The following is a 21,672-nucleotide window of genomic DNA, read 5'->3' on the forward strand; positions in this document are numbered from 1 at the left end:
TATTCAACACAGTGGTCCAGCCTATCTGATGTTTTTGCCGTGCTGGTCATAGTTGTTGCTTTGCTAGTGTCTCTTTCTTCTACCCAACGGCAACATCTCAGCTAACTAACCAGTTTTGGTTAAACTCAAGCCGTCATGTTTTTAGACTTTACGCAAACAAATAATTTACTGTAGGTAAATGTACTCCAATGTCAGAAGTGTTGTTACTAATGAGATATAAGGGTTTTCCACCAGGAAGTTAATGGAAACAAATTGGTCCTTTACACTTTCAGCGTTGTTTTTAACCAATGAGTATGGAGCGTCTTACATGGTTGTTAAAATAACCACGGATAACAGCAGCAACATTTCATGTATGCTTGCATGTTCCCTGTGTGTGTGTGTGTGTGTGTGTGTGTGTGTGTGTGCGTGTGTGTGTGTGTGTGTGTGTGTCCCCTCACCAGTGAGCTTGTGTACGTGGGGTCAGAGGTGTCGTCCTCCAGATATCGTGATAAGCCGAAGTCAGACACCTTGCACACCAGGTTACTGTTCACCAAGATGTTCCGAGCAGCCAGGTCCCGGTGAACATAACTCATTTCTGCCAGGTACCTGAAATATCAACAGGATTTATCAGGTGAATGTGTGTCTTATCCACTGCCAGCTACCTGGGCCCCTATAAAAAAAGGTAATGGGATTTAGTGTGTGCGTTGTCACTGCCAGCAGCCTTTGATAAAATACGAATGGGATTTAATGTGTGCGTACATGTGTGTTATCACAGCCAGATACAAGCAATAAAACACAGATAGGATCCCGTGTGTGTTTTGTGTGTGTGCATGTGTGTGTGTGTGTGTGTATGTGAGCACTGTTTCAAGCCGTCTTAACTTGAATAAATAGAGTTTTTATTTGTTCATGTGTGTCAGAGAAAAATTATTTGTAGGATGTGGAGGGATGTGGAGGCAGCACATCTCAGGCTGCTGACATCTGATTGTGAATAATACAAGGCAGTATTCAATATCACCACATGACATCAGAGTGGGTTAGAATTGGTATTGTTGTATAAAAAAAATCTAATTTCACACAACAGTCACTGAAACATTAGAAAAAGTTTCTTATTCATGTTTATGATAAAAATGGATTCCTGCAGCAGGAGTGTATGAGCGTCTGTGTGTGTGTACCTCATTCCAGATGCGATGCCCCTCAGCATACCAACCAGCTGGATCACTGGGAACTGCCCATCATTTTGCTGCAAAACCACCAAACCGTGACAGGATTATTTTTATTTTCCGTTATCAGGCCTTTTTACTTCTAGCAGGTGAAAAGATGTGTCACTATTCTCGATAAAATGCCACGAGAGGAGCTTCAACAAACAGCTTCTGGGGGAAATAATTACCTTTTTCAAACCAGGTGACAGTTACATGGCACAGAAAAGTGCTATGTGATCAAGATGATGTATGAAAAGAAGTGCAGAAACTGCAGTGTGATCATGCTGCTGTCATGGAAATGTGACTTTTCTTTGTGATTTTAACTTTTTTAATGATTCAGTTCACTTTATCAATATCATGGTCCTTGGTTTTGGCCTAGGGATAATGAGTCAGGATGCTTCAAAGTGCTTGTGAGATCATTAATAGGTGTCTAAAAATGCCCTCTCACAAATTTCCAACAATAAAATTCGAGGCTTTTTGTCTGATAATTTGTCCTCGACCAACACCACAACATTCACGGCCATTTCACAAAGCGACTGGTCCTATGTGCTGAGGTGAGACTGAAAGTCAATTATGTTGAATGTTAAACAGTAGAGCCCGACCAGTGTGCAGTTTCTAGGGCTGATGCCAATACTCATATTAGGGAGTTGAAAAACATTTGCAGTCCTCTCTCAAATCTTATTATCAAACACTTGTGACAAAAATATGCAATGGAGGCAGAAGACTGTATTCACCGATGGGCTTTTGCTGTCCCAAACATGTGATCCAGTGTAAAAATGGTTCATTCTTGAATGTAATTCAGATGACTAGGAGGAGAAGTCACTAGAAGTCATTTTAATCTGTAGGAAATATTTTCTGAATATAAAAACCCAACAGAAGAAAAACGTACTTTGGAGCCGGAGGCTTGTTGTTGTTGTAAAACATGTTTGTGAAACCCAAAACATTCGCCTTTTTGCTATTTCACTCTTTAACCTCTGGGCCAGACAGTTTTTCTCTTATAAACATCACTGACATCCCCGCTGACCGAGTTGCAGTTGAAGGTGTGTGTGTGTGCGTGTGTGTCTTTTAATTCACTTTGTGCATCAAACTGTGCCTTTGATGCTCCTCTAGCTTAATCCTCTGCAGGCAAAACCTTCTTCGAGGTACAAACACACACATTGATCCTCTGGGTTCTGTGCCTGCAAGATGGTCACGCTAGGACAGCAACACCAGTGAGATCGATCATTGTGTGTGTGTGTGTGTGTGTGTGTGTGTGTGCGTGTGTGTGTGTGTGCGTGTGCGTGTGTGTGTGATTGAGTCAGCGGATGATTTCTGAGTCAAAAGGGGTCACGCTGTGAGAACCAAACATCAAAGAGTTTCTCTTTCTGTCTTTAGAGGCGCCTCGAAAGGAGGGCAGGATCAAAGAGACGGACAGACTGACAGACAGACAGTCATGCTGGCAGGATGAGGAGGAACGAGCACAGGAAGCAGAAGACAGGAGAAAAGGAAGAGCAGGAGGTTGTTTCGGTCTCTGTGTCTCTTTCTTCGAAAAAACTCCGGATCCTCCCCTCTCCGTCTGTTTTTATGTGTTTGGACTAAAGATAAACGTGCATATCAACAGCCTCAGGCCCGCACATAAACACATACACTGTGTTTGTATTATTGTACTTATGATAACATTAAGAGATGTGCGACCCAAGGATTTTCATTACATGTATTTCAAATGGACTTTCAGATTTACTTAAGATTTTTAACCAATCACATTCTTCGGCTTTGGATCAGTCCCTCTCTTCTACTATTCTCTACTGTAACATACTTGTTGTACTGGTACTGTTTTGTCTCTCTAGCACTTTATTTGACTTTGGAGGTGTTTGAGATTCACTTACTTCACTGCACTTACATTTATGACTCTTCTAAAATGGCATCTTTTAAATGCAGTTTTATTCCTATAGGAGAGTAGCCTGATTGTTCAGTTTCCATTTCCGACTGTTCACTTAGTCAGTCAATGATTGTTCTGACTGACAGAAACCACCCACCATGCATCCCTGATTTAGGCGCCTCACACCTCCAAGATGTCCTGATTGGCCACTTCAAATCTATGACATGGTAAATCAGCAGCAGAACTCATCATTTTACTGTAGAGGGTATAGGTTTAGACCAACACCTGGATTACTGAATGCCTAAAAAGCAAACATATCACTCAATATTGAATGTATTATTGTATTAAAAATGATCTGTGTTTTAATTATGTGCATTTTCTCATGCATGTATGTTTTATTATATTTTGATGAATTTGATGAGCCAAGTATTTCAAATTTGTAACAAGATATTTTTTTATAGATTTGCATCCATCTCTGATAACATTCAGGATATTACTTTCCTCCAAAGCTTCAGTTTGTGTGTAAACTGAAACCTCTCCTGCCTCGTGTTCAGGAGTGTTACCAAGTAACTTCAAACATTTACGTTGTTAATGATAACGACAGACGATGAATTTCAAACTGCAGAGTGTAAAAGGGCTGTTTCATAAGGTGACAAAAAACTTTCAGCTCTTTTTACTGCTTTTCAGCATCACCATACGACTCAATCTGCTGATGGGGCCGGAAATTAGAGTGCAAATGGACCTGGAAGACCCTAAAAAAATACTTTTTTAACCAGTGTCACATACTTTTCAGCCAATGTAAGAACAGTTTTTTACGTGAGGCTTGTACACAACGTATCATGTTAATCCTCCATTTACTTTTTTTCACATACAAAACTTTTTTTCTTCTCTTTTATTAGTAGTTTAAGATGGGCGGGGCTCAGCTGTGCATCAATCTACATTTAGCAACGCATTTTTTTAGTCACGATCTATCAAATCTAAACAATCCAAATCCATTCATCCAAGATACACCAAACGTTTGAGTGTTAAACTCTTAAAAGATATAATTTGTCACATTCATGGAATATAATCATTGAAACAACCAGACCTTTGAGGTATATTTAGTTATTTATCGAGCTATGAAGTTAAATGAAATGAAATCCTAATTTCATTCAATGTGACAGTGCATTTAATCTGGTCCCCCGTTGCAGTAGCTCTTAGGGGGTCATCAGATGGTATGTCATTTTAATACATCACCTCGTCCTGCCTGAGTCACATCAGACAGATTTTCAACAGCAATGGTGTTTGTTAACACAAAAAATCACAACGCCACTTCTCACCATTTTGATTGAGGGACCCCTTGTGGCATAAATTACAGGTTTTGTGTTTATTTTTTAAGATTGTTTTACTTTAAGTGTTGCCTATTTAGCCAGGAATTTGATTGTATAGAGCAATACATTCGACAGTGAGTTTTTAGTGGCTTTATGTTGGCGGTTTGAAGGTAATAAACAAGCTATTAGGCAATTTTTTTTTTATAAATAGTGATGAGTTCTTGAGGTAGTCAGAATCATGGAAAGTTCTCATTTCCATGGCAACTGAGCAGCCTCAGTCTACTGATAACTACCGTGTGATGCAGTGGAAAGCTCCAGAATAGGCAAAAATTTGAACCTTAGTTTGAGACTGTCAGCTGCTGATTCCACGGTCCAGAATAAACAAGCTCAGTCGGTTCATAGACTGTGTACACCAGCTAAGATAAGATTATGCGATACTAAAGAAACTTTAAAATTCTTTGTGAAACGTTACATAAAATGCAGCATTACACTGACAAAACATCCGTGTGACTCTGTGTACTGCGTGTGTTATTTACCCTGAGAAACGAGTCAAGCGCTCCATTCTCCATGAACTCTGTGATGATCATTGTAGGCCTGCTCTTTGTGACCACACCCTCCAGTCTGATGATGTTCGGCTGGTCAAACTGGCCCATGATCGACGCCTCGGACAGGAAGTCCCTCCTCTGCCTCTCGGAGTAACCAACCTTCAGGGTCTTGATGGCCACAGGAATCTCCTTTTTCCCGACAGGTTTCAGGCGACCTTTGTACACCTCGCCGAACTCTCCTGCAACAGGAGGGGACATTATGGGTTTAAAATGAAAGCATTCTGTCTAAAAGCAAAGCTTCAGCTGTTTCTTCAGAACAGTGTGTGACTCAGCTGGGGAAAACAAGTGCCTGGGACTGTCAGGGATTGTTGTTATTTTATTGCTCCTTTGAATTCAGGGCCTGTAAATAAATTATTACAGAATAAAAGAGCTAATAAATAATTGCATTTTAATGGCATTTTATGATGTACAATGGGTCTTCTGAAGGACTGTAGTTCAAACCATTTGGCTACTGTTCATTATTAAAAATCCTCCATCAATCAAAACATTGGTAGCATATTGTCCAATGAGAGGGGCGGGTCGAGTCAAACACATAAACACTCGCTCAGTGGTGGAAGCTGCCCTCTGCTTCCTCAGTCTCATACTGATTGCCTTTGAGCGAGCAGACTGAGGTCGAGGGTTTTACTCAAGGCCACGCTGATGGTGTTTTTTGCAGACTGAAAGAACAACAAAAATTGAATCCCCATTAAAGCTCCTCTCAGAGGTAATAACAGGTTAGGAGTGAAGCTGGCAAACAAGACAAAAGGGACAGCACCATTATTATTGCTAAGGTACTTGGCTTTACACGCCACACCTCAGCCTTCATCTCGAGGTTTAGACCGTCAGGGGACCTCATGGATAGAGACTATGGGAGTCTCATGTAGAAGCAGATGTCTCATGTCATACAATGGCAGCACCCGCGGGGAGGGTATTTGTATGAGGCATGTAAATTGGATATTTAGATTTATCTCTTAGTATAGAAACAAAATAAAATGTATGATGGCATCTGTAACTTTATCTGCTTTTTGGGGGTAAAGAGTGCACACTTGCCAAGGGAACATCAGTTTGTTCCTGTCAGCCATGTCTTTCTGTTACCGTTTGGCGTCCTTCTTATGGAACGCCTGGAAATTAAATTTAAAGTTGGAAAATCCCAACAGGTACATTTTGACTTTGACTGGAATGAAATTGGACAACCCGCGAGTGAGTGAGCATTTTGATGTTTGTGGTTCTCTCGTCTCTTATCGGTGGGTTTCTTTAATGGATTTTCTATAAGATTTCTAAAAGTAAGGTCTGTGGTTAACACAAGCTTAAGAGATTTTCACATCTTGTTCTAACACATAAAATATGTCAGTTTATATCCCAATCAAAACTTTTAAAGCTTTTATATGTCTTAAAAAGGGCAGCTGCTAAGAAGCTGCTAAATGAGACCAACTCAGCTACACTCACTAGTTTGTCTTTAGAGTCAGCATTTCAACCTGAAGATTGATCAATTTATAGTATGTATTGTATAGTGTAATGTGAAGCTTAGTAGTGGTGAAGTTGAAGTCCAAGTAGCTTTTTACTTCTACTCTAACTACATTTTAGCTTTAAAAACCATAAAAGCAGTGATCATTTGTGAAGATCATCTTGTGGAACACGGACCTTATTTTCGGCAAAAATTCAAAATCCAATTGAACAAACCCAATGGGTGTTTTGTCGAGGGAACCTGGGCGATGCTAATTTCTAGGTTAGCTTGGAAAAAAACGCCATCCCTGCGATGTCTTTAACAATTCATAATATTGACATCATCGGGGTTATTAGTCATCTCTTGCAAAGCTGACTTTACGGTCGGGTTCTGCTCAACTACACCTATTTTCATCGGAAATCGAAAGTGTTTATAATTGAGAGCGGCCACACTAAAAGTCGGACCACAACATTACAAAGACGGGGAAGTTGATATTGTTTACAAATTGGGATAAGGACGCCCATTTTAGGACAGTCTCTTCTGGAAGTTTCACTTGGTTATTCACATGAGAAGTTAAACAGTTTTATTGAGAGAAAAAAAAAAAAAGATGTGAAGGGAGTAGTTTAAATTCTGGTTGGCCAATCACAGCATAAATCGGCTGTAAATGTTGGGTCACTGGTTTCAAAAATTTACAAAAATGGTCCGACAACCTCTTTCTTTCTTCCTATCCTTCTTAGACACCTTGTCGTTTTTTTTTGTTTTTTTTTAGATATTCATTGGCACAAGTGAACTGATCATAAAATTGTGCCTCAAAATTGTACTAACCATAACTTCATGTTCTTCCTTACTTTTCACTTCTGCATTTTGCTCAGCTGATGTGCACATGGAGGTTATTGTGGATGTTAAAAAACTAAAAGCTCTCCGAGGCTCTCTTGTTCATGTGTCTTTCTTTATGAATATCTATGTTGATCGATGAATTAGTTTGATAGGCCACAAAGCGCTACTACCCTCATTGCCTTGCACTGTGTTCAATGCACAGAAAATGTCCATACAGTGCTGGAGACACAGATGTCTTTTGTCAAAATAAATGCAGCCGTATGCCTCTGCTTTGGGACATGAAAATTGAATATCACTTCAAAATAAACGTCCTCATCCCTGAGATAAAAATCAGCATGTGAATAATGGATGAGTGATGGGAATTGGATGACAGACTACGTCGCCCTGTTGCACTGTGATCTCTGCACCGCATCTCACAGCTCATTAGAAAACTATCTATCGCCGTAAACCAGCAGAAGAAGAGATGGATGGAGGGCAAAACAGAAAGGAGAATGGAGAGATGACAGGGTAAGAAAGGAGGGATGAGGGGTTGTAGAAATCAAAAGGAGAAGGATGGAAATGAGATTGTATCGATAATAAGGGAGAGGAGGATGGAAAAGAAGGTTTTGCAAAGAGAGGAAAGATAAGATGACATGTGACTTCCTGTGGCGGTGGTCTAAGAGAAGATGGAGCAAAAGAAGATATATTCAATGGCTGTGTTTTAAAATCTTAAATCTACAGTACATTAAACATAGTAGAATTAAATTAAGTGGCCTGTCAGGTGTGATGTCGTTGCTCCTTACTGTAGTATATTAAAGTGTCCCAGGACTTGACTTCATTCAGATAAAGCGCTTTTTAAGAATGACATTTCTTACAGTGTGGGTGAGAGAGGGAAACCGAGGGGTGTTATCACAGAGAAAGAGAGCAAGAGAGAGTGAGGTGAGATATTTTTACTATCTCCTCAGGGTGCTTCCTTCTTCCTTCTTTTATCTTCCCTCCTCAATCTGTTGTTCTGCTTTTTCCCCCTTGGTTCTTTATTTTAGCATTTCTCTATACGCAAACAAACTCTAAAACACCAGAGGGCCTCAATCACTGGGTGAGATGAAGATAGGAGGAAGTATCAAAGAAAGACAGAAAGAAAAACAAAAGACGAAAGTCAGAGGGGGGGGATGAGAGAGAAAGAGCAGTGGATCGAATTTCATATTCTATTGCAACAAAATGGGAGAGATTCAACCGTTTAAGGGCTCAAAGTCCGGCCACATCTCAATCACCCAGGCTCATATTTTCCCCTGCCTCCCCGTCGTTTTCATCCCTGCTCTGTCACCTCTGGCTGAGGTGAGAAACCTTCCCGTGAGAGAAATAAAGCGAGAAACGGAGGGATTACAGGAAGCCTCTCAGAGTGGCTCAACAGACCAAAGCTGAAAGCACACACTCTCAGCGGTGAGGGGCTGAATCTGGTTCATGACCTTTATCACCCAGAGCTCCATGGCCATTTGGGTTTGATTGGTTTTGGTACAAGGAAAAAGAAAGTAAAGAGTATTCCAAAGTATATAGTCCGGAGTGAAAGCATTTCTCGATCTATCGTGGTTTGCGGTAGAGGACAAATACTACAAATGAATCATTAAAGATTCATGTCTGTGTGGGAATCTCTAGGCACCAAATGATTCAGTTCAATCCTGATTCAAGGGGCTGCACTGCAATTTGATGCATCAAAATGTTTTATTTGTACACATTTATTTTTACTTACTGTTTAACCACATGTTGCTTTTAAAACATAGTTCAAAGTAGGGTTCAAAAGTCCGCGGCCACTAGTTAAAATACTTTTTTCCCCCTGTGGGACTGCCACACTGGATTTTTGGGATAACATGAGTCTTCAGTTTTTGCAAAGACTTGTGGTGTCCATGCCAGCTCGACCTCATTCTGCTGTCACTCAAGAAAAAGAAAAAGATATCCTGAAATGGTTACAACTGATCACACTGTTCAGTATTTGGTTTAAAATGTCAGATAACTGAGTTTCCTGCATCTAGACATAATATTTCAAGAGGGAATTATGATGGAGCTAAGAAATCATTGTTTTACCCGACTCCTAATTTATACCATGAACCAATATACATTTCCCTATTCCATCCATCACCAGTGTAACTGTGAGAAATAGCCAGAATTCAAAAGGTGGCTTCAAAACTATAGGGGGCCGCATAACCGCTCATTGCTGCACACTACAGGAGCTCAGTTAGTTGTGGGGCTAAGTGGCCCTATCGCGGAATGATTTCTTGTTTAATTTAATTTAATTTAAAGTTTGAAATATGTTAGAATTGTGTGTGTTTGACAATGGGTTAACGTGGTAATTATGCCTGTGTTAGTTTGATAAAAGAGAGAAAGCTGAGTTCCGTCAGTGAACAGCTGTAGTGGAAAAATTAGGAAAATAGGTGTAAAATATCTCCTCTCTCGACATCTGGTGAGTTTAGTAGCAAACTCATCGCTGCCATATTTCTCCCAAGTGAAAGTATGGGGGCTATCAGGCTCCTCTTGAGGTACAAAGTGGTACTGCGAGACAGGACGGGCAGGAGCTAGCTGGTTAGTATGCCAACTGGAGTTGAAATCAGTGCAACACAGTACAAAGATGTCTTTGACATAATGTTAACTTGTTTCTTCACATTCAGCTGATAATGTTGGCTCATTTCATTGTTTTAAACCAAAACTCTGGCTGTATCTCATATCATGTCCCTTTAACATCTGAATTTAGAAATCTGACCTTCCTGTCAACCAAAATTACATAAACTGTGAGAGAGGATTGTTTTTTTCCCATATTGTCAACCCCTTGTCAGATTAGAGGACACTGCCCTTTGTGCACCCTGTCACCCAGTACTCACACGCTGACTTAAAACTTAATTTGTGTTATGCGCCATGTAAGCACTATATTAGCTAAAAGAAAAGAGGCTCTTCTAACTAGATTTTGACACAATGCCCATTATAAGACAAGACCAATGTTAATAATACAGAACCTGTTTAGTGCATTTCAGTAGTATAAATTCTCAACTAAGCATACAAAGAGTCCCAGGGTAAAAAAAAAAACAAAAACAAAAAAACAGTACTTCTAGGCTGAAATATTAGTATTTGAGGTTTGTATCTGTGAAAATTAGCTACAAGAGAAATTAAACCTGAAATAATTAAAGTTCCCAAAGAAAACTGACAGAGAAGCCCTGGCTTTTGGTGGCCTGGGGCAAAGAGTACAAAAATTCAATGTAGAAATGAAATACGGCTGACGTCTTTAAGACCTTGAATATCTATATTATTCATCAATGTGATGCAAATGTCCATATTAGGCATTAATATCACCTTTAAAAGTCTACGTGTGACAAGAAATAATGATTTTCTTATGTTTTTGTGCAAAGCTCGAGATTATCCTCCAGTATTTTGTATTCCCAATAGTTTCTTCAGGCATTACACCAATTAAATCATAAACAGATGTGAGTCTGATCTGAGGAATAACAACAGTGATTGAAGTGATAAATACTTAGTTGAGAGATGAAAGAGTTGGAATATGCAAATCTCTTGATGGCTGGATGTTCTCCTGGTTTCTTTTCATGCTGTCACTGATGTATGCTGCAGTTTGTTAAACTATTTTTAACCTTGAGTTGTTGGTTTTGGCACATGATTTACATATTTGTATTTGATGTTCTCTGGATTTCGTCTTATTCTCAAATCTTGGCGCTCTGTGTTTTACCTGACTTGAATCCCCTTGAGACAATAAAGCAGCAGTGAAGTATTTGAAGGTAATGGATGGTTTCAGTTCTCAATGCTCAATGGTAAAATAAAGCACTTGATCTTAGCTAAGTTTCTATCATTTTTGTTTTGTTTCTTGTTGCCATCTTTTTTTTCCTTTTTACATACGACGGCTTACATGCAAAAACTCTGCACCCCTAAAAACAATTTCAGAGGATGCTCTGGGACTCCAGTTCACACCCAACTTTCTCTATTTGCCGAACATCACACAGCATTTTTACAGTGAGAGCGCGGATAGCCAAAGAGAATGCATGAAGACAGTTTTAATTTATTCCGGTGAAAGTTTTCAGCATGAATAAAACATCTCTCCTGACTTCAAAGGACAAAAATAAAGCAAAAATAATAAATTGGTATTTTGAGTCTCCAGATCTTTCTCATTGACACAAAAGCATTGCACCGCTGGAGATATTGATTAGTTTACTTTGAATTCTTTGCTGTTTCAAGTGACAACTGGTCTCATTAAAGGAAACCAAGGTTTACTTTGCTGACATTCACTTTTGATGCAGTTCATGGTGTTTATGAACTCGGACTATAATATTTCACCGCTGGAAATATGGCCCTTATAAAAAACTGAGCTGTCTATGCAGTGCAAAGACGCAAATGTTTTCTAAATCAGTAAAACTACAACAACCTGGAGGCACTGCGCCACACTAGACCAATGAACACTCCTGCTGATGGGTAACTCACAGCGAGTTCCTGCTCTCTACAAAGAGTTAACATTGGGATGACTTCAGAGATTTTTAAGTTGCATTTCTAGGGAAAGTTTTACAAATAATAAGCCCCCATGGTTGAAAATGTCACGCCAGAGAGATTCATAATTGACCTTTGTTTTGCAGTTCAACGTGTCCTGACAACAGTTTAAAGGTGTCTCTGTTATAATGGAGACCAATCAGGGAAAACAACGGTTTTTAATGTAATTATTGATTATTCACATAACTTCAGTGTTGCAGCTGACGAAAGTGAAGGTATTTCTTTTTCATCCATAATATTGCATCATAGTTTATAATAATGTGTCGTTTTTAATCTCAATCTAGACAGCAATTTAAATTGTCCAATAAATGTGGTGGAGTAACAAGTACAATATTTGCCTAGTAGAGGTAGAAAATTGTTTTAAGTACGGCACTTGAGTAAATTTACTAACCCGATTTCTTCCACTGCATTTTAGAATCAAATAAAATAATCTTGTCTTGTCAAAGTCTTATTGCAACAACATGAGAGTGTAAGAGACAGTGTGAAAATCTCCACCTGATCCGATGACTTCCTCTATTTTGACACAGGAGGGATCGATTTCCTTGGCAAACTCCCGGACAGCCTCGTTGGGGTCCTCGTAGGTGAAGGGGTCGATGTAAATCTTGACCCCTGGTGAACTGTGACCTTCAGACAGGGTGGGAAAGGTCACAGTGGGGGTGGGACCACTGAACATGTCCGGCCTCAGCGTCACCTCTGAGGAGAAAATTACAAAGTGCAAAATATAAACACTGCTCTGGAAGTTTGGTGTATGTCAGCATATATGAAGGCAGAGCTTATTTAAAGTTTCAGTAATGGCCGCACCTCCTCCTGTGTTGTACTGCTGCAGCTTGTCACCGTACACACTCTCCTTCAGCTGCCTTCTCCTGCAGGCAGAGACACAGGCAGAACGAAAAAAAAAGTTAGAAATGATAATTGGTTGTCTTCTCTTCAGCTGAGTTAAAGTAAATAGTCATGCTGAATGTCAAAAGAAGTCTGTTGAGAGAAGGAGAAAGTCTTTGAGGACTTCATTAGTGTTGGGTGACTTGTTATTGTTCTGTGTTGTCAGCCCTTGTTTCCTGCGTTCATCTGAGGAGGGAACTAAAGAAACGCACACTGTTTTATTTCAATATGCCAACTGATCTGCCTAACAGACACCTTATCCCACGCACAGGAGAGAGAAAGCTTGTCACTTGCTGCTTCCGAGAGGTCACGGGGTCACAGACACTTTCATAAAGTCCTGATCTACTTTTAAACTGCTGTGGGAAGAAGTCATTCCTGTGTAAAATCAAAAAAATCAGCCAATAAATTCTAATTTAAACTCATATTCAGTGTTTTAATTAGAATTGAATGTTTTTAATGTTTATGCATAAAATCTGAAGCTGCGTATTGTCGAACAAAAAGTAGCTCTAGTACTTTATTGCTGGTGTGTTGATCACCAAGATTAGTCTAAAGTAGCAAATCGGTTTAAACTGATGTTCACATGGATTTTACACCCCAATGCACACTGTTCACTGGAGCCTGTAGTACACACTGTCCTTTTTTGTTGAAGCCTCCGATATTTTATAAAATTCAACTAAAACTCATGGGAAGTCAGCTTTCGGCCTCTTTGGCCCTCGTCTCTGAACAGTCTGCCTGTGGATCTGAGAGACTTCACCTCTGTGAACTCAGTCAAAAGAAACTTCTTTTTAGCCTGGCTTTGATTCAGGGTGCCTCGTCATGCTTTTAAAATTCCTAACATTGACTGTCTTTATTTTACCCAGTATATATTACATGCCTTTTTGACTTTTAGATATGTAAAAGGGCTACATTTATCAATTTGGAGCATGTTTTTGTATGAATTTGAACAGTTTTTTATTGGCCATATGTGAGCAGACTGTAACTTGGCATGAAAAATCTCTCTCTACAAGCCTGTGGACAATTTGTCCGTGTTGCTTAATGTTGCTGGATGCGGATTTTTTTGTGGAGAACCTGATTTTCTTTTCACTTTCCTTTTGACTTTATGCACGCTCTCCCTTCGCTCAGCTAGGGCGAACAATTTATTGTTTTATTGTTGTAATAATAGTGAGTTTTGAAAAATTCTGTTCATGGCTGTTTTCCCTTTTTTGTCTGTGCTGGTTTAATTTTGCTCCGGAAAACACTTTGGGCTGCATTTTTGTGTAGAAGGTGCTATATAAATAAGGCTGACTTGAGTTGTTATGAGCAAACTCATAAAAATGTTTTTTATGTGATAAATAGTTAGAAAATGCAAATAAGCAACTCAAAATCAACCAGACTTTGTCAAAAAAAAAGGTCACTGGTTTATGTGAAACTTGACAGAAAATTCCAAACTCAAGCTACACTGACTGACTTCCAACTGCATCTCTCAGTGTCTGTAGCTGATTTAATTTGCTCAGTTGTCATTGAAAAAGGCTCAGTTCTCATCACATGACCAAAGTCTGGTGCTTCACATGATAACAGATGGTCAAACAGAGCGGCGGGGATCATAAACCTGTTCCCACGTGATGGAGGCTCTGACTCAGAGATGTGACAGAAAGCTCTTTTGGTCACAATAGACCTATTTCACAGAAGACATCTTGACATGTCACAGAAGGAAAAGTACAGGCGGTGAATTGATGAAGGCTGAATTCCATTTAGCTGCTTCAGTTTCAGGGGCCCTGGTGCTGTGCATGCTGGAACACCGTCACATCGCAGGGCTTTAGTGGGACACGAGAACAAAGTGTAGTCATTCATTACACCAGTGCTTTATCTACTATGACAAGTCAAAATGTCTGCTGTGAAAGTGTCTAATAAATGTTACAGATACTGGGTGTTTACACTGCAAATAACCTGATTTTCAACCCTCTCATTTATTGTTTTGTTTCTGATTTTCACACATTTGGATATATACAGACAAACCTTCAGATTTAAAAGAAAAAGGAAAGGGTGCCTATGTGTTACCTGGTACAGATGATGGCGATAGCTACCAATGACACGATGCACACTCCACCTACTAAAGAGCCTGCAATCAGAGACAGCTGCTGTCCAAGCTCTGACTTATACTCATCTGCAGAAACAAACACACACACACACAGTGAAAAGAGAGGTATTATTTATATAGTTTTTGAGACTCTCCCATACACACATCTAAGCATTTCTGGAGGGGGAGAATACAAACCTGACAGTTTCTCTCTCCCTAACAAACATAAAATATCATTTGCAAGGCTCATTTTACATGACTGCAAGCGCACACAAATGCATGCGCGCAAACACACACACACAAAGTAGGGCAGAATTTAATTACTTCACAGCCAGATTTTCACTCTTGCTCAACCTCTCAAATTTCCTCTCTTTCCGTCCTGCACTCTCTTTCCTCTCCACCGAAAAAACCTCCACCGACACACACACATACACACACACCTCCACACACTTCAACCACCCACCCGTCCACCCACTTACCGTCGGTGAGTGTTTGGAAGAGCATGTCCTTGCTGTAGGCGCCGTAGCCGGCCACAGTCCGGGCCCTCACCTGGACGGCGTAGCCGGTCCCTGGCCTCAGACCCTCCAGGACAACGTTGGGTGTTTCGCTGCGGACCACTGAACTGTTCAGCACTGACGTCTGGGACTGAGGAGGAGGTTTAGAGGGAGATTAATATGTTTCACAGCGATCCAAGACAGACTGTAATACTTCTTCAGTCACAGACTACGAGAGACTAAATTTAGTGCTCAGTTTTGGCCTTCAGCTAAGACAAGATTGATTCTTCCAAAAGTTCTAGGCCAAACTGAGACGTTAACCATTTTCAGACTGTGACACCACAGACACTCAGGCAGGAGGAGTTGTAACTGCAGCATCTTGAGTTCAAATTTATCTGGGAGCTTTGTAATAATGTGCCAGTCTCCTTCACATTCAATGCCTTCTTCCATTTTTCCAGCAGTAAAAAGGACATTTCAAGTATCTTCAACTCCATTTTGTTTCTGTACTCGAAACACTTGAATTACCTGCCTTTGTCTATCTATTCACACCTTAGAGAGGCAGTTTGACAACATTGCTGAAGCTATTTTTACATTCACTCCTGGTGGAACATTGTCTAGTAAAGGAATTAGGTTGGTTTTATTTTTCCATATTGAGACATCTGCCTCCATCCAAATACAAAGCAGGGGTGGATTTTCATTTGCGGTGATCAAAGCAGAGAAAAACGACATTTAGAACATGTGCTTTTTTCCAGAAATACTGTCCCAGTTAGCGACAATAATCCACAGACCTCACCATCAACAGATTTATTGGAGCCATTTTCAACTATAGATACAACATTTTTTTTTTATCTACCACTATTTAAAACAGTATTTCCACATTTAATGACACATCGGGACATTCCTAAGACGCGTTCGTGGCATCAGAACCAGGTATTTTAAGCCAGAACATGATGTTTTCCTGACTCTAATCAAGTTTTTGTGCCTAAACCTAACACGAGCACAAACACAGTGTTGTCACAACACAATTGAAAATGTTATATAAAAAAAGTTGCAACGTATCAAATGTAAAGTCTCAACATATTTGAGACTTGCAGGAACGAGCATTATCAACATGATTTCTCCTGATTGGTTTGGCCTCAAGTAGAAGGTCAGCAAAACAAGAATTTCAGCTGCTTTTGAGTCTTGATATGTAATTCATGTCATTACCGCATAACAAATTAAATTGTGTGAAAAATGTTGATTCGAACTGCTCTCTACTGAATAAGTTGCCTCAATGAACTCTGGTAAAAGTAAATTCTGCAGAGATAGTGTCTCGTTGTTTCTAGAAAGGCACGTTGCAATTACATTCTGTAAATGTCAATTTTTCACTGTGTTCTGTGCAGCACAAACGGAATTTCATTTACTCCCATTTTACTCGGGTAGTGACAGAGAAAAGGCAAGATTAAAGCCAAAACTATCTGCAATGCAGACACTTGTAGAGCTGGAGAATAAAAAGTATTTTTCTGTAAATTTCATCATTCTTTATCACTTTCTTCTCATTTCTGGAGCCCTTTTTCCACCTCATACCTCAGTCAGTTTGCCCACAACTATCTTCTCCGCACATCTCTGCAGCCCCTTCCTCTTTGACTTCATGCTCTTTTCAACCCTTTCTTTACTCCATCTCATTAAAATATAGCAAATGGATAATACAGTTAATTAGCTCTTGCCCACAGAGACAGACCTACCAGAGCTTTCATTCTTCCTTTGGCCCAGTCTTCCTCCTGAGGTGAATCAGGCATCAGACCTGTCCTGCCTATCTCATAAACCGAAGGCTACAACCTTTTACCTCTATCTTTCTATGCCCTCCTTCTGTGCTTCCCCTGACCAATTTCTTACAGATAAAAAGGTTCTACTGCGGCAAAGTCGAAATGGTCCAGAGGGAACGACAGATATGGTGTGATGACGGCATGAAAGGAAGGGGGGAGGGAATCATGCCATGAGGATGAAGGAGGTGGAGGGGTGGATGGTAGAGCGATGAGGAGAAGAAGAGAGATGATGGTGATGAGGAGGAGAGTTTAAGAGGGGAAAGAGCAGGAAGAGAGAGGGAGGGAGGGATGGGGGTGGAAAGATGGAGGAAGAGAGACCCAAACCCCAAGTGCCAGAACAGTTTGTTGGCTAATTAAGTTTCTGCAAAACCACAGATATGTTAACATTTTTTATTTTGCAACTTGACATTTGTTTAAGTTCAATTTTCTATTTCTCCCTTTTAACAGCGCTGTGCTTGTGCTCGGCTTTGGTTTAGACACAAAACACATTTTGTTAGGGCTAAGATAACGTCATGGTTTGCTTAAAATACCTGTTTTGGTGGCCACAACAATGGCTTGAGATGGTCCTATTTCCTGTGAAAAATGACCAACTGCGGATGCCACATAAACGACTACAAATGTACCGTGGTCTTCTTAAAAAACACCCAGTTTGTCACCACAAAAAAACATCTGCAAATGTCCCTGCGGGCTCGAATTGCATTTGCCCATTTGGCAGCCTTGTGGCTTGTAACAATACCACCACCTTCCCCACTAAATACCCTTCTCCCCCTCGTTGGTCTTAAACCCTTTTGCTGCCGCTTGTGTATATCTTTTTTTACAACTATAATGATGTGACATGTCTTGTTCCATTCATTAGTGTTAATCCCGTGTTAATCCAGCACCTTTATACACTGCATTTAACATCCTTAGGCTCTAATTTCTGTAAGTGGACTGTTTATATGATGCTCTACGGCCAGCGGCACTCCTACTGTCATAATTAGGACACAAAACAAGGACAACTACAGAGTTTGCAGTGCTAAAAGCTGGGACAGAATAAGACATACAGCAGAGGGATGTATTAAGAAGTGGGAAATGGAGGTATTGTGGGGTTTGGATGTGGAGGTGTGAGTGAGGGGGGAGCAATGCTCGCCACAGTGAGGGGTTAAGGGGCAGCCCATCGGGGAAGGTCTGTTAGCCAGAGATAAGTAGTGGGTAAAAATCCTACCTCCCCGTGCCATATCACATTTACTACATTAAAACCTCATTATTAATAGAGTGGCTATGAGGGGGGGAATGGGTGAGGGAGGGATGGAGGAGGGGATGGTGGAAATGAAGGTGGAGAAATGACAAAGTATCAGGAAAGGAGGTACGGTACAGCTGTCTGGGAAGAAAAACCTGTCCTCTCTCACTGCCCAGGCTTATCAAACTGCTCCCTGAGGACTTGAAGCAATGAGCTAAAATTAGTCACTTTATGTGGTTGGCTTGTCTAAGAGTGTAAGATTCTGTATTTATGCCTTCTTAAGATATGTATCAAGCAAGGAGAAGAAACAATGAAAGAACAAACTGTCAGCTTTTGATTCTGGGTCTTAATTGGCCTCCATGTTAAATAATGTTAAGAAGAAAAGGCAGCGGCAAATAAGTAAAGTCGCTGCCCTGATTTTGACAAAGTACGGGTTTTATCTGCGACTGTCAGACGGCAGCGACACTACAGTGACTGCAGCTCATTTCACTCTCTCCTAAACTCACTCTAATTGCCTTCTGGGAGGCAAAATCTCAGCTTCTTCTTTCTGCAATTCACTATCCTTCTCTGGAACTTCACTTTTCAGCGAAAACTAAGGGAAGTTGGAACACCGAGGATGCTGCAGATCCCCATGCAGTGCCCTGCCTCTTAAGATGTATTTTAATGGCTGCAGGATTTTGTTTTTCCTGACTTGCCACCTCTACAGTTGAGATGAGGGAAAGACAGCAGTCATGGCTGAGTGACACCCATCTTGAACAGTTGGTAGGGAAGTGGATCGAAACGGTGGCTCCTAATAACAAATTCAGACACGTATCACATATTTGAGTAGCTATTTGCATGATAACACACGTTTAGCTGTCAGGGAAAACTTAAACATGTTTGATTTTACGCACTTTAACAAGGAACAGTGCTGAAACTGCAAATATTCTTCTTTGATCAGCGGATCTTGTGTTTTTAGGTGCCACATTCTAATAGTGGCATGCATGCATTTCATTAGCTGGAGAGGAATTACACTTAATGAGCTCTGAAAGATCTCACTGAATCATATTTCAGGGCAGAAAATTAGTAACAAGGATAATCATAACCTAGCTTCTGTTCAACTAGACACTGGATCTGCATGTATTGAACATGTGGGTAACATTTACTGTAATATAGGGTTCTCATCGATTATTTGTTGGGTCTTAAAAAATGTTGATGAATGTCTCATGTGAGAGCAAGACAGAAAAGAGCACGGCTTGTATATAATATGTAAATAATTGTGCGGTTTTAAGGGTTTGAAATCAGATTAAAAGTCAATTTTTTGTTGGATACCAAGATTATACTTTGCAAATTTAATGAACATACCAGCATACAACAACACTACAATAACTTATGTAACCGTGTCAGTGCTGTATTTAGTTTAGCAGAAGGATTTACATATTAGTATGTAACGCAGACTGAAACGAGAGACTCAATAACAACCAGAACAATAACAACGACACACACAAACACACACTCGCTCGTCTGCTTCCCTTATGCAGCGCAGTGGAATTATAGCTATATACCATGTTGTGCTGGGAAATTGGAATCCGTGATCGAGCCCTCTGGAGTCATGGACTTTAGGATTGTGCTTCAGTGTTTTTATCAAAGTGAACAGATAAGAAAACGAGTTGGCAAGAGTCATGGGCATTTAAAGTTTGTAGTTGTGTTTGTATCCCTGAGTTTTAGTTAGCTATAGAAACAGCAGCCCGCTGACGGTATGTATTAAGAAGACAAAATAAGTGTTGAGACAAGAAATTGTATCCCAAAAAATGCCCAAAACCATTTTCTTCAGTTCTGTTAAAGGGATTGGAAGATGGCAGCGACTCAAATGTGGGCTGCGGACGAGGAGGCTCTTTTTGGTGTATTTCACACAATCCCTTGTAGGTGCTTTGGTCTTTGTTTTTAATCTGTCTGCAGTGAAAGTCTATCTGTATTTGTGGCTGTTGGCGCAGCTTCAGAAAAGATGAGGATAGTCTTATGCTTAGCTTTGGGTGATAGATATGCTTTTAATTAAACTTTCGGTTTCCAAATGTATTGTGCTTCCCACTGACTGAATTACAAAGAAGACAAGATATGCAGCCACGGTTTGTCCTTTCTGTAGAGTTTATTCTTTCCTAGAGCAACAGCCTTTGATGGGAAAGCAATCCGGTCTTGCATGTTTCACCCCTGAATCAGAGGCCCTCATTGGTGCCCCGGGTGTGGCTTCCTTTTAGCAAGCTAGTTTGATCACTGGACTCTGGCGGTGAAGTGTTTTGTGCCTTAGTCCCCTGGTACAGACAGATTAGGAACTTGTCCACTACAGGATAGCTGGAGGCTTAATTACTTCAGCCTCACAGAGCAGAGTGGTAGGATTTTTGATTTCAACAGCATCCACTAGCAGATAAATTGGTGCTTTAGTCCTGTCTAAGTGATTCAGCTAGGGAAATAGAAAGATCTTCCCGTGCTCTAAGGATGTTTACAGACACAGCAAAAAAGAAGCAAAGTGAAATTTGTAATGTATAATTCTCTTTTGCAAAACATTGAAAACAGGCGAAACAACACATTTTCCATGGTGGAGAGAATTGTTCTCCGCTGAGGAATCTGTCTTATTCAATTTCCAACTCGCCTTAGGTCTGAGTAGGATCTTCAGCAGGTAAGAATCAACACATATGTTGAACCGCAGCTCATCAACAGAAGGGAAGTCAAACGCAGAGTTCAGAGATGGCGAAAGTCAACGGTGCCAGGGGTCAGCACACCTAGGTTGATATAATTCTTTATCCTGACCAAGCACTATGAGTCAAGGTTTGGCCGCCAGATGCTCACTGGCAGGTTTCCCTCCCAGATCTGAATCCAGAAGGATGTACTGGTTAACCCGGCAGTCAAGGTCCGGGAGAAGCACAAACTCCTCCACCACGACAAAGTGGATTCTTGGAAGGAGCAGCAGAAACGTGACCATTTATAAAACTAATTCTACATTTTGAGGATTTAGCAGTTAACCTATGTTTCAACTTTCACCTATGGTATGAGATCATGAATATAAGCAACCCGAAATGAGTTTCTACTGTGGGCAGGCTGAGCTCACTTTTACAAATCAGGTAAGGACCACAGACATCTAGAGGGAGCACAGTGTAAACCCACTGCTCATTCACATTAGAAGGAGCTATAGTGGTTTGAGTATCTGATCAGGATGCCTCCTGGGCACTTCTCTTTGGAGGTTTTCAGGGCATATCCAACTGGTAGGACACTGCAGGGCAGACCCAGAACATGCTGGAGGGATTATTAATCTTATCTGGTATGGAAATGCCTCAGGATCCTCCAGCAGCAGCTGGAATATGCTGCTGGTTGGAGGGATGTCTTACTCTGACCCAGGCCCGCTTGATGGAGAGATGCACAGTTTTCTTTCCTACTTCGATGTTCAGGGGTGAGAAGAATAAAGCAAACTAACAAAGAATCATTCGGAATATCTAATTTGCCGCCAACCTCGAGCTGGTTTAAA

General features: G+C 40.5%; 1 protein-coding gene across 2 annotated transcripts in view; it reads right to left on the reverse strand.

Annotated features, from left to right (window-relative positions):
• The window catches only part of LOC115591048 (ephrin type-B receptor 1-like), a 102,435-nt gene that overhangs the window by 18,188 nt on the left and 62,575 nt on the right, over positions 1-21,672 (reverse strand). For both annotated transcript variants that reach the window (XM_030432668.1, XM_030432667.1), the window contains exons 10-16: positions 15,138-15,303; positions 14,640-14,745; positions 12,525-12,586; positions 12,219-12,416; positions 4,883-5,130; positions 1,152-1,219; positions 438-585 (exon numbers count right to left, since the gene is read on the reverse strand). In XM_030432668.1, coding sequence (XP_030288528.1) covers positions 438-585; positions 1,152-1,219; positions 4,883-5,130; positions 12,219-12,416; positions 12,525-12,586; positions 14,640-14,745; positions 15,138-15,303 — 996 coding nt within the window. The remainder of the gene's footprint in view (positions 1-437; positions 586-1,151; positions 1,220-4,882; positions 5,131-12,218; positions 12,417-12,524; positions 12,587-14,639; positions 14,746-15,137; positions 15,304-21,672) is intronic.

Source organism: Sparus aurata, chromosome 11, assembly GCF_900880675.1.
Source record: "Sparus aurata chromosome 11, fSpaAur1.1, whole genome shotgun sequence".
NCBI classification, from domain to species: domain Eukaryota; kingdom Metazoa; phylum Chordata; class Actinopteri; order Spariformes; family Sparidae; genus Sparus; species Sparus aurata.